The following is a 21,678-nucleotide window of genomic DNA, read 5'->3' on the forward strand; positions in this document are numbered from 1 at the left end:
ACGCTGCAGCGGGGGACCATGGCGGAACCGCTGAGGAAACGGGGTCGAGGTGCCCGGGGCGGTAGTGTGGGGCGCGGCGCTCGGGGGTCCCGTGGCGGCCGGGGGCGGCGTCCTTGCGCCCAGCACACCCCGGATTCGGTGCTGGTGGATTTGGTGAGCGACAGCGACGAGGACGTGCTGGAGGTGACGGCGGCCGCGGCCGCGGCCGAGACCGAGACCCCGGCTCCGACCCCCGAGCTGCGGGCGCCCGCCGTGTTCCGGCCCGACGGCGACAGCGACAGCGACGGCGACGGCGACGGTGCGGAGCGGAGGCTGCTGGTCCGGCGGCGGCGGCGCAGGCTGGACCCGCGGGAGGTCCCGGTGGTCCCGGTGTACTCCGGGAAGGTGTGCGGGGCCTGGGGTGCGCGGGGTGCGGGTCCCATCCTCAGGCCTCCTTCCCTCCCGGGGGCAGGGCAGGGCTTGCGGGGAATCTGGGACTCCGCGTTGCGGGCGTGCCACTCGGGATTCGGGAGCTCCTCGGAGGGGACCCGGGATCGGGGTCCTGGGGAGCGGCTGGCCGTCACCTGGGGGGCCGGAGGGCTGGAGCCCGCGTCGTCCTAGGTCGTCAGCTGAGCCGCCTTTATCTTGCAGGTGGAAAGCAGCCTCCGCCTCCTCCCAGACCACCTATCCCTCCTGAAACAGTGCCCCCCAAGCGAGGAGGAAGCGGAGGAGGAGGAAGGTGAGAGGCTGGGGCGTGCTCCTGCTCCCCCATAGGATCTGTGCATCAAGATCCCCCTCTTGGTCTGTGCATAGGTACAGATCATGTCCAGGACCCCTGAACGTCTGACAGCTGGCACGGGCTCTTTGGTCCAGGACGGGTCGGGCAGAGCTGGGCAGGGGCCCAGGAATCTGTGCCGGTGTGTCCTGCTAGCCTTGGTCCTCCCCAGGGGGTGACTCTGACCCACCTCCCAAGGCCAGGACGTAGGGCTCAGCTGGATTTTAGGTGTGTGATACAGGACCTTAGCTTGGGCATTTCTTTTTTTTTTTGGCCACACCCGGCGGTGCTCAGGGGTTACTCCTGGCTGTCTGCTCAGAAATAGCTCCTGGCAGGCACGGGGGACCATATGGGACACCGGGATTCGAACCAACCACCGTTGGTTCTGGATCGGCTGCTTGCAAGGCAAACGCTGGTGTGCTATCTCTCCGGGCCCAGCTTGGGCATTTCTGTGCCAGGAGTCACTCAAGGACGTACAACCCAAGCTCTGCCCCTCTGGGGTTGTGTAGATAGGTTAGTGCCTCTCTATGCTTCTGTTTCCACCTCTGGAAAAGAGGGTTAAGAGTGGATACCTGTCTGAGGATTGTAGTGAGCTGTCTAGGGCAGACACGGGTTTAGGATAGTAAGCAGAAAGTGGAAATGCTGGGGCTAGAGAGATAGCACAGGGTAGGGCATTTGCCTCGCATGCAGCCTACCTGGGAACGACTTGGATCGATCCCTGGCATCCCCATATGGTCTCCTGAGACTGCCAAGAGCGATTTCTGAGCTCAGAGTTTAGAGTAACCCTTGAGTGTTGCCAGGTGTAGTCCAAAAATAAAAAATAAATAAAAAAACGAAAGTGGTAATTCTGTGTAAAGTGTCCCTCTGTCTTTGTCCTTAAAACGAGGAGGGGGCCGGGCGGTGGCGCTAAAGGTAAGGTGCCTGCCTTGCCTGCGCTAGCCTTGGACGGACTGCGGTTCGATCCCCCGGTGTCCCATATGGTCCCCCAAGCCAGGAGCAACTTCTGAGCACATAGCCAGGAGTAACCCCTGAGCGTTACTGGGTGTGGCCCAAAAACCAAAAACAAAACAAAACAAAACAAAAAAACAAAAAAAAAACAACGAGGACACCAGGGCCCGGAGAGATAGCACAGCGGTGTTTGCCTTGCAAGCAGCCGATCCAGGACCAAAGGTGGTTGGTTCGAATCCCGGTGTCCCATATGGTCCCCCGTGCCTGCCAGGAGCTATTTCTGAGCAGACAGCCAGGAGTAACCCCTGAGCACCACTGGGTGTGGCCCAAAAACAAAACAAAACAAAACAAAACAAAAAAAAAAAGAGGACACCGGCCTTGAGAGGGTACAAGAGGGCTGAACGAAGAGCATGCTTGGCTGGTGGGTTTAGTACCTGCACCATGGTTCCCTCTAAGCGCAGCTGGGTGTGGCCCCCAAATAAACAAAAAGTGGATCGAGGCCAGGAATCAGCAACCTTTAAGACATAAAGAGCCACTTTGACTCATTTCCGAAGGAAGGAAAAACTGGGAGCCGCAAAAGCATCGTGACATTTAAAACAAATATAGCACTGCATACATTGATTCTTATCTTAATGCTATATACAGGATCATGCAGTTCGCTGTCGATCTGAAGAAAAAAGGAACTTTTTCACTTAAAAATGAAAACATATATTTGTGCAAATTAATAGCCAATTGAAATATTTAAATGGTTCTGCTCCCCTGCTATCGGCCCTGCTGTTGGAGCCCTCAAAGCTTTAAAGAGCCTCTCGGGTTGCGGACTCCTGATCTAGGCAGTAGTATTGAGTATCTCTGAGGAACTTTTCGGCAGGCCTTCGGCAACACCTGATTTTATTTCATTTTTGTTTTTTTAGGGTCATACCCTACAGTGTTCAGACCTTGCTCCTAATTGTGCTCAGAGAGCACAATGCTGGCAGTGCTGATAAATACCTTACTTGTTTACTTGGTCCCTTAGGACAGGATTTTCAGTTTCAGTCCTTTTCTGGCTGTTTGTTTTTGTTTTTTTTTTTTTTGGTGGTGGTGCAGAAGGGGAGGGTGGTGGAATATTGGGCCATACCTGACTGTGCTCAGGGTCTGGGCCTTGTCCGAAGCGCTATGCTCCGCCGTCACCTCCAGGATGTCCCACTATCCTCTCTCTTGGCTGATCCTTTCCTCTGCTCTCAGACACAGAAATGGTGGATTCTAGTAGTCTCCACTCTGAGAAGTCCCCATTGCCAGAGTCTCCCTGGAAGAAGAAGTTGCGGCAGAAGAATAAGGACAAGGAGGAAGCAATATTACTGTGAGTGAGCCCAGGCACTGGTGCTATGGAGTTGGAGGGATGGTCTGAGGTGGGCAGCTGTCCTGGGAGGGGAAGCAGAGGGATGGAGCTTCTGAGGTTTAGGTGAGGAGAAATATTGGAAGACAAGGTGGCTACCTCTGCAATGAGAGCTGCGTTCAGCATGTCACTTTGGCATCAGAGATGGTCGTATAGGGGTTACTCTTGACCCTGATGGTTCTTTCAATGTATTCTGTGTTTCCTCTCTCTGCTCTGTGAAGCACGGATGTGGAGGCCTATGTCAGGATTTTGGGGTAGTTTAAGAGTTCATGCTTGGGGCCAGAGAGATATCATGAAGGTAGTGCGTTTGCCTTGCATGCAGAAGGACAGTGGTTTGAGTCCCAGCATCCCATATGGTTCCCCGAGCCTGCCAGGAAGGATTTCTGAGCATAGAGCCAAGAGTAACTCCTGAGCGCTGCTGTGTGTGACCCAAAAACCAGAAAACAAAATAAAACAAAGAGTTCATACTTGATATAAAAACTGCTGAATGCTATTGATGTTACCAGTTACAGAGGAAGTGATGGACCATAAAACCTGGGCATTTTCTTTTTAAGGGTCCCACTGGCTGTGTTCAGGATTTATTCCTGGCTCTGTTCTCAGGGATCACCTCATGGTGGGCACGGGAACCATCTGGGGGTGTTGGGGATTGAACGTCAGTTGATTAAGTGCAAGGCCCTACATCTGGCCCCAAAGCAGGGCATTTTCTCCCATTATTGGATTGTATAATATAAAAAAAGATGACTCATGGGTAGGGGCCATGCTTTGCATGTAAGAGGCCTGGGCTTGATTTTCATCACTGCATGGTCCCTAAGCACTGCTAGGTATGGACCATGACAAAAACAAACAAAACCTGGGGCCGGGCGGTGGCGCTAGAGGTAAGGTGCCTGCCTTGCCTGCGCTAGCCTTGGACGGACCGAGGTTCGATCCCCCGGCGTCCCATATGGTCCCCCAAGCCAGGAGCAACTTCTGAGTGCATAGCCAGGAGTAACCCCTGAACGTTACCGGGTATGGCCCAAAAACCAAAAAAAAAAACAAAAAACAAAAAACAAACAAACAAACAAAACCTCTAAAAATTAGTTGACTCAGGTTTCTTGTCTTCCTCATGTTTCTCTCTCTCTCTCTCTTTTTTTTTTTTTTTAGTTTTTGGGTACACCCGGCGGTGCTCAGGGGTTACTCCTGGCGGTCTGCTCAGAAATAGCTCCTGGCAGGCACAGGGGACCATATGGGACACCGGGATTCGAACCAACCACCTTTGGTCCTGGATCCGCTGCTTGCAAGGCAAATGCCGCTGTGCTATCTCTCCGGGCCCTTCCTCATGTTTCTCAATAAATAAGATGGGTGTTACCTGGGGCTGGAGAGATAGCATGGAGGTAAGGTATTTGCCTTGCATGCAGAAGAACCATGGTTCGAATCCCGGCATCCCTTATGGTCCCCTGAGCCTGCCAGGAGCGATTTCTGAGCATAGAGCCAGGAGTAACCCCTGAGCGCTGCTAGGTATGACCCAAAAACCAAGACAAAAAAAAAATAGATGGGTGTTACCTAAAGGTGCTCCTTTTTTAGGGGTGTCTTCTCAGTAGTGCCAGAGCATCTGGAAAGAGACTTGGCTCAGCATTGTCAGGCCTGGTGTTAGGTACACAGCCCGTCTGCCTGGTATCGCAATGCAGTGCGGCCCGGTGGTGCTGGGGCCATTGGCAATAGCAGTGCTTTGGGGAGAATCAGATTTGGGTTTGTGTGCATATAAGGAATGAGCTCTAATCTTCTGAGCCCTGGACCTCATGTCATACGCCTGTTTTCTTTGCTTTTTGACCCACACCTGGTGGTCTTCAGGGCTTATTCCTGTCTCTCCTTAGAAATTACTCCTGGGGCCGGAGAGATAGCATGGAGGTAAGGCATTTGCCTTGATTGCAGAAGAACTATGGTTCGAATCCTGGCATCCCATATGGTCCCCAGAGCCTGCCAGGAGCGATCTCTGAGCGTAGAGCCAGGGAATAACCCTGAGTGCTGCAGGTGTAACCCAAAAAACAAACAAAAAACAAAAAAAAAAGAAATTACTTCTGGTGGGGAAAGATAACACAGTGGGTAGGGCATTTGCCTTGCACAAAGCCAATCCAGGTTTGAATCCGGCATCCCATATGGTCCCATGGTCTGCCAGGAGCAATTTTCTGAGTGCAGAGCCAGGAGTAATCCCCCTGAGTGTGCATGCCGGGTGTGACCCCAGAACGGGGAAAAAAAAATTACTCCTGGTGGGGCTCAAAGACCATATGGGATACTAGGGATTGAACCCCAGTTGGCTGTCTGCAAGGCAAGCACTGCAAGGCCAAGCTGTCTGCTCCCACGATTCCACATTTTCTTCTCTCCCAAGGGTTCCTGACACTGCTCCTTTGACTCCGCCTCTGCCGAGGACCAAAAGCAGAAAACATACTCAGGCACTGCAGAAGTTAAGGTGATAGGACAGGGAGGTTGGGCTTGGAGTGGGCACAATGGTTGGGAGGGTTGAACCTCACACTGACTCAGTCCTTTCTGCACCCCAGGGAGGTGAACAGACCGCCTCCAGGACCTCCGTTCCTGTCTGAGCCCCAAGCAGTGCCGGGACCAGAACCACTTGAGTCAAGATGATGATGTAGTCCTAGTAGAGGGGCCCACGTCCTCAGAGAGCCCCCGACTCTTCCCGCTTAAAATCCGTTGCCGGGCTGATCTGATAAAGTTGCCTGTCAGAGTGGTGAGTCCTGGGAGGACGTGTGGGAGGGAGAGTTCAGTGGGCTGCCTAGGATAGAAGTGTGCTCCTCAGCTCTCCCAGGTCTTGGCAGCCTCTCCTCTGCGCTTCTCCTGCCTTTGTTCCTGCTCTGGGTCTGGATCACTTCTTTTTCACCTCCTTTTCTGTCAGTTCTTGAAGACATCCTAACTAAAGACACAGAATGCAGGGTTAAGGGCTTGCCTTGATGATTCTGGTTTGATCCCTGCACCACATGGTTGCTCAGACCCCACCAGGAAAGTCTCCTGTGCACTGCTGGGTATGACTCCTACCCACAGATAACCTCAAAAAACAACTGAACTTAGTATGTGGCCTTCCAGGCTGCATCTCCTTCTTTACTTCCCTCAGGCCCTGTGCTTGCTTTCCTGTGTGCCTGCTCTGACTGCATCAGAAACAGATGCTGGGGCAGGAGAGGTAGCACAGCGGGAGGGACCTGGGCTTGATTCCTGGTTCCCCAAGCCTGCCAGGAGTAACCCTTGAATGCCAGCGAGTGTGGCCCAAAAACAAAAAGGGGGAAAAAAAAAAGATGTTACTTGCCCATTCTGCTTCCAGCATCCTGGCCAACTCTTGTGTTTTGGTTTGGGCCACACCTGATTGTGATTAGGGCTTGCTTCTGACTCAGGCTTACTCCTGGCTCTGCACTCAGGGCTCTCTCCTTGTGGGATTGGGAGATCACATAAGGTACCAGGGATTAAACCCAGGTCAGCCATGAGCAAGGTCTTCTATCTCTTATCTGCCTCAGATTATCCTGTTTTTTGTTGGGTTGACCTCGATTCTGAAACAAAATGATTACAGAACTGCCATTTATTGAGCTGGTAATGGTATAGGGCAAGCACTGAGGCTAGAGGGTTGGTGTTTTTTTGTTTTGTTTTTTGCTTTTGGGTCACACCTAGCTATGCACAGGGGTTACTTATGGCTATGCCCATAGGAATTACTCCTAGTGATGCTTGGGGGACCATATGTGTTGCCAGGCATTGAAACCTGATATATTATCCCAGGTATACTATCTGGGTGCCCTACTTGCTGTACCTATCTTTCACCCACCCCTAGAGGCAGAGGTTTTTTTTGGTTTTTGGTTTTTGGGCCACACCTGGCATTGCTCAGGGGTTACTCCTGGCTGTCTGCTCAGAAATAGCTCCTGGCAGGCACGGGGGACCATGTGGGACACCGGGATTCGAACCAACCACCTTAGGTCCTGGATCGGCTGCTTACAAGGCAAACACCGCTGTGCTATCTCTCTGGGCCCCTAGAGGCAGAGGTTTAAAATAGTAACCATGGGCCTTATCAATAGAGCTTTTGCCCTGAAAATGCCTTTTCTGTTGTTGTTGTTGTTGTTGTTTTGGGGGGGTGCTCATATCTGGTGATGCTCAGGGCTTACTCTTGGCTTTGTGCTCAGGGATCACTCCTGGTAGTGCTTAGGGGACCATATGCAGTGCAGAGGATTGAACGTGGGTTAGCTGTATGCAAGCAGATGCCTCAACCCCTGTATTATTTCTCCAGTCCCTGAAAATGCTTTTTGTTTGTTTTGGCAGGGGTCAGAGCTCAGGGTTTATTTCTGGCTCAGCACTCAAGGATCACTCCTGATGGAGATACCAGGGTCAGCAGTGTGGAAGGCAAGGCCTTACCTGCTGTACTATATAGTTCAAGCCCCTGAAAGTGCTTTTAAAGCACAGGCAGTCCTGGCACTGTTCCACACAAAGGTTTAGCCTTCTGGCTTCTGTTCCTTGGAGAGTCATAGTCTTCCCTGGAGGTGTGAATCAGACTGCCCAGCTGGGCAAGTGATCCAGATTGCCACACCCTGCTCCCTTCTTCTCCCCTACCCCAAGATTGCTTCATCTCTGAGTAGTACTTGTTTGAACTTCTATTGACATATTGTATTCTCTCCTTTGCCAGGTAAATGTGAGCTTATAGTTGAGGAGCTCAGTAGATGCCAGAAGCCAGGAGCCAGGAGCTGTTTTGTGGGTTGGGGTGCGGGTGCCTGTTTCTTATCCCTCTCCTTATTTGTTTGTTTGTTTTTGGCTTTGGGGCCTCCCCTGGTGGAGAGTCAGGGGTTATTCCTGGTTCTATGTTCAGGAATCACTCCTGGTGGGCTTCAGGGGGTATCTGGGATGCCAGGGATTGAACCTCCGTTGGCTGCATGCCAGGCAAGTGCCCAACCCTCTATACTGTCTCTCCAGCCCCTCTTGTCCCTCTCCTTAGTCGGAGCCCTTACAGAGTGTGGTGGACCACATGGCCACCCATCTCGGGGTGTCCCCAAGCAGGATCCTCTTGCTCTTTGGAGAGACAGAGCTGTCCCCTACAGCTACCCCCAGGACCCTAAAACTTGGAGTGGCTGATATCATTGGTGAGAAGAAGGTGGGAGGAGGGGCCAGGGACCTTGAGGAGACTTTTCTGCAGGGAGAACTTGTGTGGGGCAGACCAAAAGGGGCTCCTGCTTCCAGCTCCCCTCACTGAGACTAGATTCCTGATGCTGCCTCCCACAGACTGTGTGGTGCTAACAAGTTCTCCGGAGTCTGCACACTCATCCCAACAACTGCAGTTGCGGGTGCAGGGCAAAGAGAAGCACCAGATGCTGGAAATCTCGCTGTCCCCGGTGAGTGGGAAAAAGGTTCTGACCCATGCCATACTGGGCCTCGCTCTTTTCTTGTCACTTAACAGAGGATGCCTTTCTAATTTAATAGAGGATGCATCCTAACCTGGTAAAGACTGCCCTCCGCAGTCTGGGTCCCTGCTAGCCTGTAACTCAGTTTTCCTCCCTGCCTGGTCTGTGCGTCTTCACTGTCTCCCGTCTCCTGGGTCACTTGGAAGGGACCCAGCACAGTGACCTGTCAGCCCCAGGCACTGCACAATTAATTGTCAGCCCCTATACACAGTGAAGTGACCTGTAAGCCCCTTACACGACACAGTGACACGTAAACTCCTGAACATGGCAGTCCCATCCACGGATCATCAATTAGGAAAGGACGTATTGTTTCTGTTTTGGTTTTGAGGCCACATCCAGCAGTGTTTAGGGCTACTCCCAGCTCTGTGCTCTTTGTTTAAACCCTCTTAACAATAAAGCCATGGTTTAGAGAGTTTGGAGTGGAGTAACTTGCTGTATTAAGTTTTCCAGGCTGATGTAACAAATGACCACAAATGTATTTGTTTTAATTTTAACTCCCCCACCAATTTTAATTTTGTTTTTCTTTTGTTTTGTTTTTGGGTCACACCTGGCAGTGCTCAGGAGTTACTCCTGGCAGGCCGGGGACCATATGGGATGCTGGGATTCGAACTACTGTCCTTCCAATGCAAGACAAATGCCTTATCTCCATGCTATCTCTCCAGCCCCAATTTTAATTTTTTAAATGTATTTTAAGCAACACCTTATAGTGCTTGGGGCCTGTGCCCTGCTGGGTGCTCTAGTCACTCCTTCCAATGCAAGATAATGCCTTACCTCCATGCTATCTCTCCAGCCCCAATTTTAATTTTTTTAAATGTATTTTAAGCAACACCTTATAGTGCTTGGGGCCTGTGCCCTGCTGGGTGCTCTAGTCACTCCTTCCAATGCAAGACAATGCCTTACCTCCATGCTATCTCTCCAGCCCCGATTTTAATTTTTTTAAATGTATTTTAAGCAACACCTTATAGTGCTTGGGGCCTGTGCCCTGCTGGGTGCTCTAGTCACTCCTGGAAGTACTTAGGAGACCTTTTTTTTCCCACACCCAGCACTGCTTAGGGCTTACTTCTGGCTATGCTCTCAGAAATCGCTCCTAGCTTGGGGGACCATATGGGATGCCAGGGGCATCAAACCACGGTCCATCCTAGACTAGCGCCGGCAAGGCAGATGCCTTACCTCTCTGTACCACCGTTCTAGCCCCTCTGTTGTTGTTGTTGTTGTTGTTGTTGTTGTTGTTGTTGTTGTGTGTGTTTTTAGGGGTTTCCCTCCTTGGGGGCCACTAGTGCTATACCTGTCAATGTGCAAGAAGCCATTGAGCTATCTTCTCAGTCCAAAGATGGGTATTTTAAGATTATTATTTTGGGAGGAAGCCACATTTAACAATGCTGAATGATTACTTCTGGCTCTGCACTCAAGAATCACTCCTGGCAGTGCTTGGGGGACTATATGGGATGCTGGCATAGAACCCAGTTTTGTTGCATACAAGGCAAATGCCCTACTCACTGTACTATTGCTCTGGCACCACAAATGGGTATTTAATTTAATTATTAATTAATTTTGGTTTTTGGGCCACACCTGGCAGTGCTCAGAGGTTACTCCTGGCTTTGCATGCAGAAACTACTCCTGGCAGCCTCAGGGGACCATTTGAGATTGAACCCAGGTCAGCCACATGCAAGGCAAATGCCCTACCTGCTGTGCTATTGCTCCAGATCCACAAATGGGTATTTTAACCAGATTTCTTTTATAGTTTTGGAGGCCAGAAGCAAGAAACTGAAGTGTCAGTAGAGCCTGCACACTCTGAAACTTGGGCAGAACCCTTCTTTGTTAGCTCCTGCTGGTGGCTAGAGATCCTCAGCTTGCTGCTGCCAGCACCGTAAACTTTGCCTCTTGTCATTGGATTGCGGCCGCCCTGGTGTCTGTTTCTCATGAGAATGCAAACCCTGTAGGTCCCTCCTCAATGGATTGTGATTTCATCGTAATGTGATCATATCTCCAAGGCTCTTCCAAATCAGACACATTCAAAGATCCTGGGTGATACCACAAAGTATCTTCAGCATGGGGACCAATTCAATCCCTCACCTACAGTTACCTAGGAGAGCCTGGCCTTTATTTGAGTGTGGGTCCTCTGCTCTCGTATGTCATTGTCATGTGCCCCATCATTGATAGGTGAGGAGCCTGGACCCTTCTTTTTTTTTGTTTTTTTGTTTTTTTGGGTCACACCCAGCGGTGCTCAGGGGTTACTCCTGGCTGTCTGCTCAGAAACAGCTCCTGGCAGGCATGGGGGGACCATATGGGACACCGGGATTCGAACCAACCACCTTTGGTCCTGGATCGGCTGCTTGCAAGGCAAACACCGCTGTGCTATCTCTCCGGGCCCGAGCCTGGACCCTTAAGGACAGGTGAACCCCACACTCACATTCTAAGCTTTGGCCTCTGGCCCTGGTTTCTGCTTTGCTCACTCATCTTCCTCTCCATGGGCTCTGCCTTAACTGGTTCAGCCCTAAGTCCTCCCTGTCCCAGGCCTTTATCCTGGGTACAGAGAGATAGCATGGAGGTAGGGCATTTGTCTTGATTGCAGAAGGGTGGTGGTTCGAATCCCAGCATTCCATATGGTCCCCTGAGCCTGCCAGGAGCGATTTCTGAGCATAGAGCCAGGAGTAACCCCTGAGTGCTGCAGGGTGTGACCCAAAACAAACAAACAAACAAAAACACACACAAAAAAAAACCTCAGGCCTTTATCCCTACAAGTTCTTCAGCCTCTTTTCAAATTCTGACATTTGTTTTTTTCCTCTTCATCTAGGACTCTCCTCTCAAGACCCTCATGTGCCGCTATCAGGAGGCCATGGGCCTCTCGGGCCATAAACTCTCCTTCTTCTTTGATGGGACAAAGCTTTCAGGCAAGGAGCTGCCAGCTGATCTGGGCATGGAATCTGGAGACCTTATTGAGGTCTGGGGCTGAAACACCCCTGTTTGCAAGTCTTGCCTGGATTTGAGAACAGTTGCCCTGGTCTCACCCCAAAAGGGCTAATTGGAGCTGATATAGAACTAACCTTTAAGTATAGAAGCAAAATCTTTGACCCCCTTTTCTACTGACTTTTGTTTCAAGCCAGCTGCTTAATTGTGCCCATGGCTTAGCATTTGTGAACTGTGGCTCCATCTGTGGGGTACTGGGTCTATAGCTGCCTGGGACAAAGAAAATTTCCTTTCCTACCCATTTATCTTCACTGTTCCCTTCATCTCATTGTATAGATGTCTATTCTATAAAACTGCTTGGATTTAGAGTGGTTTGGAGCCTAGGGGGTTTTAGGCTGGGGATTTATGCCCAAGCTTGAGACTAGCAGTGGCAGAGTTGGAGGGAGGGGCGGTAAAACTTGTTTGAAGCATCTTTTTGTATGGTCCCTAGATTGCAGGAATATGAGCGACCAGACTCAGCACCATAGTTGAAGCCCAGGTGGACATTGGGCAGTGTTTTGAAGGATCCGATACTGGGGGTTCTCAGCTTTGAATGTCTTCCTTGACTGGGCCCTCTGTAGCCACCACCACTGCACTCACAGCAATCTAACATTCTGGGCACATTCACCCTGCTTGGTTTGGATCTCGAAATTATTGTTCGTGGCTGAATGACTTGTTTCTCCTCCACACTCTCCTTTCCCATGGTCTGCTCTGTAAAGTGTTGATTTTATTTTCTAGAACATGAATTGTAAGATGTATGTGTGTGTGTGTGTGCATGCATGCACATACGTGTGTGTGTGTTTGTGTGTGTGAATGCATTTCCTTGGATTTGGCACCATTCTGCCGATGATTTGGCTTTTTTTCCCTCTCACTAGGAGTTTGTGTTGCTTTGTTTCCATCTGTCTTGCTGCTTCAACTGCTCTGTGACATTTATTCCACAGGGCATCCCCGAAGCTCCGCAGTGGACCCCTTGGTGCCTCCAGCTCTCAAGCACCTACTCAAAGGCCACTGTGGACATGCTGTCCTCTCTCCTCTTCTAAACCTGTGTTGGAAGAACCCAGGCCAGCATGGGTTTTGACCCTCTCACTCTTTGCCCTCATCCTTCCCACCACCCCTTGTTGCCCAATGTTTATTCTCTTTCTTAACATGCCTGGCAGTGACCTGGAATAATTATACGGTGACCCAGAGGGCCATGTGGTGCTGGAAATCAAAGCACATGCTTCTTTCTACCCTTCCATCACTGCCTCTCTGCCCATTACTTCCTGCCTCTCTGATGGGTGTAAAGCAGATCTTTGTATTATGCATTTAGCAGATTACCAGTGATTGGGGGGAAATTTCTTTATATCTCCATTAACCCTCCTGATTTCCCTTTCTGCTCATTCATCTTTGCTTATTTCTTCCTGGGGGCTTCCTGTCCTTTTCTATTTTCTGGGCAGATGGTACCTGTGCTGTGTGGCTAGGGGCATCCTTCACTGAAGAGAAAAATCTTAATATCCTTCATGTAGCTGTCTGAACTATTTTGTCACTTGTTGATTTTGGATTTTTTTTTTAAATCTTAAACTAAGTTATTTTATAGTTCCTCTGTTTATTTGCCCTTTCCTGTTTAGATCACAAATAGGATTGAGGCAAACTAGTGTCTGCTGGCATGCCTTGACTGGCCTCTGTTCTCTCTGTTCTGTGTTGTCTAATGTTTGTTGTCTGTTTGAAGTCAGGATTTCCTGGCTATTAAATACAGAATTATTTTGGTTTTTGGGTCACACCTGGCGGTGCTCAAGCTGGCTCTGCACTTAGAAGATGCCAGTATTCGAACCAGGGTCCTTCCTGTGTTGGCTGTGTGCAAGGCAAACAGCTTACCACTGTGCTATTATTCCAGCCTCTGAAAAAAATTTTTTAACTATTTAAAATTCACTTTTCTATATGAGATACAGGTTTGATAACTAACATAGAATTTACCATTATATGCCAGTTTTCTCATTGCTTTATACTAATAAAGCCATTAATTTTCCACCAATATGTGGTATAATTTTGGTGAAAATATGTTAGCTTCTGAGATTCCTTTAAATTGAATTGTGAAATTCCTTTGAATTTACAATGCAGAGAAAATAGAAACCTTTATAACATTTCAATAACCCACAAAACTTTCAACTCTTTTCTGATCTTTTTTGCTCAGTAATGTTCAAATATTTTGCTGTTTGTATCACTCCACAGAATAAATGGGAATACAGCCAGCATGTGTGTCTTTGTGTCTCTCATGGGATCCCCACCATAGATCCATGCTTGATAGTTGTTGCCTGACATCTCTTCTTCCTCCAGGGGATGAGGGATCACCAAATGTTTAGCAAAGCACAGACTGGAGTGCTTCTGGGTATAACCAAATGCCCATTCAGGCTCTGGGGTGGTATGAGAGGAGGCTGCATCTTCCAAAACTGGCCTCTCTGTGGCTTTTGTGCCACAGACAGTGGATAGAACAGACCTACTGAGGTGAGGGGAAAGGTTAGAGGAACAGGAAGAGGAGTCCCAGCCTCCAGGCAGCAATTTTCCAGACCCTGTCTGCCTTTGGGCCTTTCTCTGGTGTGGGGAACCTCTAGTATAAACCACAGCTTTTCTTTCTTTCCTTTTTTTTTTTTTTTGGTTTTGGGGCCACACCCGGAGGTGCTCAGGGGTTACCGCTGGCTGTCTGCTCAGAAATAGCTCCTGGCAGGCACGGGGGACCATATGGGACACCGGGATTCGAACCAACCACCTTTGGTCCTGGATTGGCTGCTGGCAAGGCAAACGCCGCTGTGCTATCTCTCCGGGCCCTCTTTCTTTCCTTTTTTGAAAATTTTTTTTGAATATACAAAGTAGTATTCACATAGCATAACATTTGACAAGCCAAAATTTACATGTCTCAGCTGACCATGTGTGAAAATCAAAGCAGGTATTATTATTTTATTTATTTATTTATTTATTTATTTATTTATTTATTTATTTATTTATTTATTTATTGGTTTTTGGGTCACACCCGGCAGTGCTCAGGGGTCCTGGCTCTAGGCTCAGAAATCGCCCCTGGCAGGCACAGGAGATCATATGGGATGCCGGGATTCAAACCACCGTCCTTCTGCATGAAAGGCAAACACCTTACCTCCATGCTATCTCTCCAGCTCAGATATAATTATTGGTATTATAGCCCATATTTAAAACTAATTTGGGGGGCCAGCGAGGTGGCGCTAGAGGTAAGGTGTCTGTCTGCCTTGCAAGTGCTAGCCAAGGAAGGACTGCGGTTCAATCTCCCAGCTTCCCATATGGTCCCCCCAAGCCAGGGGCAATTTCTGAGCACTTAGCCAGGAGTAACCCCTGAGCATCAAATGGGTGTGGCCCGAAAAACCAAACCAAACCAACAAACAAAAAAACACCTAATTTGGGTGGCAAGAGACAGTGCAGTGGGTAGGGCACTTGCCTTGCATGCAGCTGACCTGTCTTTGATCCCGGGTCATCCCATGTGGTACCTTGAGCACCACCAGAGGAGATTCCTGAGTGCAGAGCCAGGAATAACCTTAGATCATCACCTGAGTGGCCCCAAATCTTAAAACAAAAACAGTCTGTAATTAGGAGAATATCTAAATCCCCTCTGTTTAATAAATGACCCTCTATTATTCCCTGGAGGATGCCAATCTGACCACACTTCAGGTACTCCAGTTTTTGGGGTGATAGCACCAGGAAATTTTTTTTGGGGGGGGTCACATCCAGCAGTGCTCAGGGGTTACTTGTGGCTCTATGCTCAGAAATCACTCCTGGCAGACTCAGGGGACCATATGGGATGCCAGAATTCGAACCACTGACCTCTCTGTCTCCATCACCAGGACTTTTTTGAAGCCAGTGTAGGCACCCTCCCCTGTATCTTACTTCTGGGAAATCCTGGCAGCTGAAACCACGTCCACAAACTCAGGCCTTCTTCCAGGAGACCCTGCAGCTGAATATATGCCTCTAAAATTCTTAGTATCATAGTTTGAATTCCCGAACAACTTCATTTGTTTGATGCTGTCATTCCTAAAGGAACCTCCAGTGTAACAGACTGGATATTTAACAACAAGAGCTTACTAAACCTTTTGCCATTGATGATACAATAATTTTCACAAATGAGCTTGCTTGTTTTTCTCTTTTTATCTTCCATTTTATCTTTTTCTTTCCATTTTTCCAAAAAATTTTTTTGCTTTCACTTATCTGGTAACAAATGTATTTTATCAATTATGTCAGCTATGTGATGCATTTTCTCTAAATAAATAAAAATTAAAAAAAATGAAGTGAGGGCCCGGAGAGATAGCACAGCAGTGTTTGCCTTGCAAGCAGCCGATTCAGGACCAAAGGTGGTTGGTTCGAATCCCGGTGTCCGATATGGTCCCCCGTGCCTGCCAGGAGCTATTTCTGAGCAGACAGCCAGGAGTAACTCCTGAGCACTGCCGGGTGTGGCCCAAAAAACCAAAAATAAATAAATAAATAAAAATAAAAATAAAAAATAAAAAAATGAAGTGAAAGCTTTAAACACATGGTTGGGTTGTCTTATGGCACCCAGTGAAGCTGGAGGGAAACTTCTGGGAAGGACAGTTCTGAGGGGTTTGTCTCCCTCAGTCCTGGGGCAGATCCGTTCTGTTTAGTCCCAGGTTTGTGCTATTCCAGTGCTGCTTCCACTCTGTGAGGTTGTCTCGGGTTTCAGTAGTGGAACTAGCTCACTAAATAAATATGCACCTACCTTGTTTCTTATCAGGGTCCTTCATATCTGTGTGATCCATACCTGTGGATTCAACAGACTGAACCAAAAATCTTGCTGGGGATCTAGGGTGAAGCATGTGAAGTTTCACAAAGATGAAGTTCAGTGGGAAGCCATGTGCTTGGTAGATGCAAACCCCAAGTATGATTCAGGGCATGGAATGAAATGTCAGGCTCACGTTGAAAAGGTTTCAATGAGCATCACTGGTTCTGCTTCCTATTTTAGGAATCTCTGGAGACCCAAAAGGGAGGGGAGCTCAAAGCTCCAGCCTTGTCAGTATGAGGCCCTGAGTTAGATTCTAAGTCTTTCTCACATGGCCAAGCATAACCCAAGCACTTCCGCTGTCTGGATTCTCCAGTGCCAGTCAGGAACATGTGAACACAACTACAGTTTGTTACCCTCACAAGCACAGTCATTCAGATGTGTGGGCACTGTGGATGAGGTCAGCCTCCAGTGGACACAGCAGCCAGGAGACAAGCCCCAGCAGACAGCACCCAATGGACACAGCAGCCAGAAGACAGTCCCTGGTGGGCAAACAGCCAGATGGACAGTTCCCAGGTGAACAGTCCCCAGTGGACACTGTAGCCAGAATGTACATGAGTACATCTAGATAGAGGTGACCCAGGTCATTACAAGAGCAATAAAGGGAAAGGAACGGGGGAAGAGTTTGTCCCAGTATTAGGCCAATGATGGTCATCTGTAGGCAGATATTTTTCAGTCATTGTTCCAAAGAGTTCACACAGATCTTGTATTATATATTAGATGGCAGACATGGGAGGATGTTGTAAACCATAGGCAAACCATTGCCTCTGTTCTAACAAGGGACATGAGTGCCTGTAGATCTGGGCATTCCTGTGGCACTCCTGCAAATACCTCTGCAGATACCAGGGGTTGCCAATCACAGTGTTCCATGGAGCAAGTGGCAATGGTGTCAGCTTCTTTCCCCAGCATTGAATCTAGGGAGGGGAACTATAAAACAATTTCCTTTTTATGTGATACAGATGCTTTTTTGAGGGGAGGCGAAGGGGAGACTGGATGGACCCAAAACAAGGGGCCATTGATAACACAGTGGGGAGGGTATTTGCCTTGCACATGACCAACCCTGGTTCGGTCCGTGGCATTACATATGATCCTCCAAGCTCACCAGGAGAGGTTAATGAGTACAGAGCCAAGAGTAACCCCTGAGCACCATTGGGTGTACCCCCAAACCAACAACATTTTCAAATATCTCAGTAATTTTCCTGGTTGCCACCTCCTACACATGCCTTTTATGAAAAAGGCAGCTGAGCTGGGATTCTGTGCCCAGTCACTCTTACCTATGTTGTGATTTCTGAGTGTTGGTGTGGGTCTGATGTGATCTGTGCACTTTTTTTTTTTTGGTTTTGTTTTTGACCATAGCTGGTGGTGTCCAGAGCTTACCCCTGGCTCTGCACTCAAGGATCACTCCTAGCAGTGCTCAGGGAACCATATGTGGGCTGGAGCAATAACATAGTGGTAGGGCATTTGCCTTGTACCCAGTGGACCCTGGAAAGACCCGGGTTTGATTCCTGGCATCCCATATGGTCCCCTGAGCTTGCCAGGAATAACCTGAGTGCTGCTGGGTGTGGCCAAAAAAAAAGGAACCATATAAGGCGCCAGGGATTGAACCCAGATTGGACAAGCAAGGCGAGCACCCCACCTGCTATACTTTTTTTGGTTTCATTTTGTTTGGGGACTTGGCGATGCTCGGGTTACTATGGCTCTGTGCTGAGAAATTACTACTGTCAGTTCTCGGAGATGCTGGGGATTGAACTCAGGTTGGCCACATTCAAGGGAAACGCCCTACCCCCTGTGTTATCAATTTTGACCCTCCCTTCTGTACTTTTTGGTCCCCCTTCCACAGGAATCCTTTTCCACATGTAAAAATGAGTTTTGGGGCTGGAGAGATAGCACAGCAGTAGAGCATTTGCCTTGTACACGCCAACCTAGGACAGATCTGGATTTGATCCCCAGCATCCTATATGGTCCCCCAGACTTCCAGGAGCAATTTCTGAGTGCAGAGTCAGGAGTAACTCGAGCGCCGCTTGGTGTGGCCCAAAATAGACAAACAAAAAAAGAGTATAGACCCGGGCAGAAATGGGAACTGATTTTTTTTTTTTTTAGTTTTTGGGTCATACCCAGCAGTGCTCAGGGGTTACTCCTGGCTCTATGCTAAGAAATCACTCCTGGCAGGTTCAAGTGACCATATGGGAATCCGGGATTCAAACCACCATCCTTCTGCATGCAAGGCAAACACCTTATCTCGCTATCTCTCCAGCCCCAGAACTGATTTTTGTTTGTTTTTGGGTCACAACACTCAGAGGTGCTCAGGGATTACTACTGGCTATGCTCTCAGAAGTGCTCCATAATGGCTCGGGGCTATAGGATGCCTGGATTCGAACCATCACCATCATTGGTCCTGAATAGGCTGTGTGCAAGGCAAATGCCCTACAGCTATGCTATCTCTCCAGCCCCTGGTTGTTTTTGCAGATACTTTCCTGTGTGGCCCCACACACAATACACTGTACCTTTAGCTGAAATGTCTGCACCCTTAGAGGTGCATAAGTCAGTCATGAAGTTTGGAGGTGCCAAGGAGGCATTTTCAAGGCCTTCCTTTTCTCTGCAGGTGAATACCACTATTCCCTGGTCAGGAACACCCCTGCTACCTATAGGTGTTGTGGGGCTGTCAGGTGTTAGGGGGAAACCGTTTGGAACAATCCTTCAAAAATTACAAAATTACAGTTTCTAGTTTTTTTTGGGGGTGGGTCACATCAGGCAGCGCTCGGGTTACTCCTGGATCTATGCTCAGAAATCACTCCTGGCAAGCTTGGGGGACCATATGGGATGCCGGAATTCCCTACCTTCATGCTATCTCTCCAGCCCCTGGATTACAGTTTCTAAAGCAAATAGTTCAAAAGTCAGGGTCCAGTATAAACCAGACTGGATTGGATCAGATCAGTTTAAACTAATTAGACATATGAAGACATGTCTCTATATCACCTTTGATACTTTTTTTTGTTTGTTTGGGCCATACCCGTTGATGCTCAGGGGTTACTCCTGGCTATGTGCTCAGAAATCGCTCCTGGCTTGGGGGAAACATATGGGATGCCGGGGGATGGAACCACCGTCTGTCCTAGGCTAGCACTTGCAAAGCAGATGCCTTACCTCTAGTGCCACTACTCTGACCCCGTTTTATGTTTGTTTATTTTTCTTTTGGTTTTTGGGCCACAATCTGGTGGTGCTCAGAAACCACCCTTGGCAGGCTTAGGGGACCATATGTGATGCCGGGGATCGAATCCAGGTTGGCCACGTGCAAGGCAAACACCCTATCTGCTATGCTATTGCACCGGGCCTACCTTTGAAGTTTTATTTCAATTTTGCTGTGCAGTGCTGGGGATCAAACCCAGGGCTCAATCTTGTGAGCCATACTTGTGAGAACCATCCTACTGAGCCACTTGAGAGCCATATTACTGAGCCATTTGAGAGCCATACTACTGAGAACATATCCAGACTCCTTAAAAAGTCTTAGCTGGGGCTGGAGTGATAGCACAGCTATAGTGTGTTTGCCATGCATGTGGCAGATCCAGGATGGATCTGGACCCCCGGCATCCCTCTTGCCAGTGCTGACTCCAGCAGTATGATGAGCTCCAAAAGTAGACAGTCCTGCAGAAATTTCCTGGTGCCTGTTCAACCTTCCTGAGACAGAACAGCCAAAGTTAATGTAGTTACCACTAATCTAGATGGGGAATGAACCAGAAAACTTTGCTTCTCAGGCAAAACTATTCCCTTGTGCAGACATGGCAAAGCATAACAACTACAGAATTGATTTCTCTGAAAAAATATCTCTGTTCAAACAAGGACCAGAAACTATGATATTCTGAGCTTTACCACACCAAAGTAGGAGCTGGGAGATGGCTCGGGGAAATTCAGTGAGTGCAGCATTTCTTTATTCCCAAGGAAGACTGGTTTTAGGCTCTTCAATAGGAAGTGTCCCTTGGTGCAAAACTGCTGAGGGGTGTCCAATATTCCAATAGCTTTGTTGACTTTGTTTTGGGATCACACCTGGCTGTGCTCAGGGCTTGGCTTTGTACTCTTGGCTTTGTAGTCAAAGATCACTCCTGGATGGCTCAGGAGACCAAAAATGGTGCCAGGGATCGAACCTGGGTTGGCCACATGCAAAGTAAATGCCCTGCTCGCTGTGCTAACTCTTCAGTCCCTTAAATAGGTTTTATAAGGTATCTTAGGAGTCCCATGTTCTCCCTGTAGAATTTACAAGTTCTAGAGGGGTCTAGGCACATGGCTTAGAGGTGAGCATCTTCCTTGCATGTGAGGTCCTGAGTCCAGTTTTCAGAGGTCTAGAATCTGTACTTTCCTAAAACGATATTAATTTTACATAGTGTCTGTAACTTGGGAGTGAGGGGAATCCTTAACCAATCACTTAAAGCAGTTTTTTTGGGGGGTGCAAACCCAGCGGCCCCCTTAAAGCCCATACTCTGGTGCGTTGGTCTCTGCCTACCTCCAATTATATGGGCCGTCAGGGGGCACAAGAGCTGCAGTACGAGTTGGCAGGGAAGGTGGGGGAATGACCACTTCCTATCCTCGGTTAGGGTTCAGGGGGCGCCTTTTTCCTACTCTACAAGCTCAGGGTTACGGGGTAGCTAGTTGGGGAGCCCCAGCAGTAGGGAGTGGGCAGAGCGATGGTGATGGTGGGGCTGCTTAGCATTCATTCATTACTCCGAGCACGGAAGCAATCTCAGAGGAGAATAAACAAGAGCCAGAGGGTTCAATGCAGTTTCATCTCCAGCACTTATAATAGCTTCTTAGATTTGTTAATCCCTTCCAACACACTCACCCACCAGGCAGTGCTCAGAGTTTACTCCTGGCTCTGCACTCAGGAATGCTGGAAAGACTCTGGGGACCCAATGGGATGCCTGAACAAGTACCCTACTCGCTATAGCATTGCTCCAGCCCCTTGTTTCTTGTTTTGAGTGGCCCCTACTCAGTGGTGTTCAGATTCTACTCCTAGTTCTGTGTTCTGTGAGTGCTTGTTCGAATCCGAAACCTTCTGCAAGTTCACAGCTCTGTGGACTCATCTCCAGAACCATGTAAGATCACCGTGCGGAATGGCTCAGAGTGGCAGAGCACCTGCCCTGCAGTTAAGAGACCTGAGCACGATCCTTGAAGAGGCCGCTTTTGGGGTCCCAGCGAACCACCTTCAGCTAGTTGTGTGAGAGAGAGAGCACTGCCACAGAGCGTTGGGCTTCTTGGAGCCCAAGAAAGAACGAAGGGAAAGGAGGGGAGGAAGAAAAGCTATGCAAGAACAAGCCTGGCGGGCCCGGAGAGATAGCACAGCGACATTTGCCTTGCAAGCAGCCGATCCAGGACCAAAGGTGGTTGGTTCGAATCCCGGTGTCCTATATGGTCCCCCGTGCCTGCCAGGAGCTATTTCTGAGCAGACAGCCAGGAGTAGCCCCTGAGC

At 49.0% G+C, this 21,678-nt stretch overlaps 1 protein-coding gene across 1 annotated transcript; it reads left to right on the forward strand.

Moving 5' to 3' along the window:
- NFATC2IP (nuclear factor of activated T cells 2 interacting protein) lies at positions 1–11,596 on the forward strand. The gene is given in 9 exon segments (XM_049787838.1): positions 1–384; positions 631–718; positions 2,924–3,038; positions 5,437–5,517; positions 5,606–5,618; positions 5,620–5,793; positions 8,026–8,170; positions 8,310–8,419; positions 11,283–11,596. Coding segments are annotated over 9 exon segments (1,251 nt in total). The 5' UTR covers positions 1–18; the 3' UTR covers positions 11,442–11,596.
- The last annotated feature ends 10,082 nt before the right edge of the window (positions 11,597–21,678 follow it).

This window comes from Suncus etruscus, chromosome 15 (genome assembly GCF_024139225.1).
Source record: "Suncus etruscus isolate mSunEtr1 chromosome 15, mSunEtr1.pri.cur, whole genome shotgun sequence".
NCBI classification, from domain to species: domain Eukaryota; kingdom Metazoa; phylum Chordata; class Mammalia; order Eulipotyphla; family Soricidae; genus Suncus; species Suncus etruscus.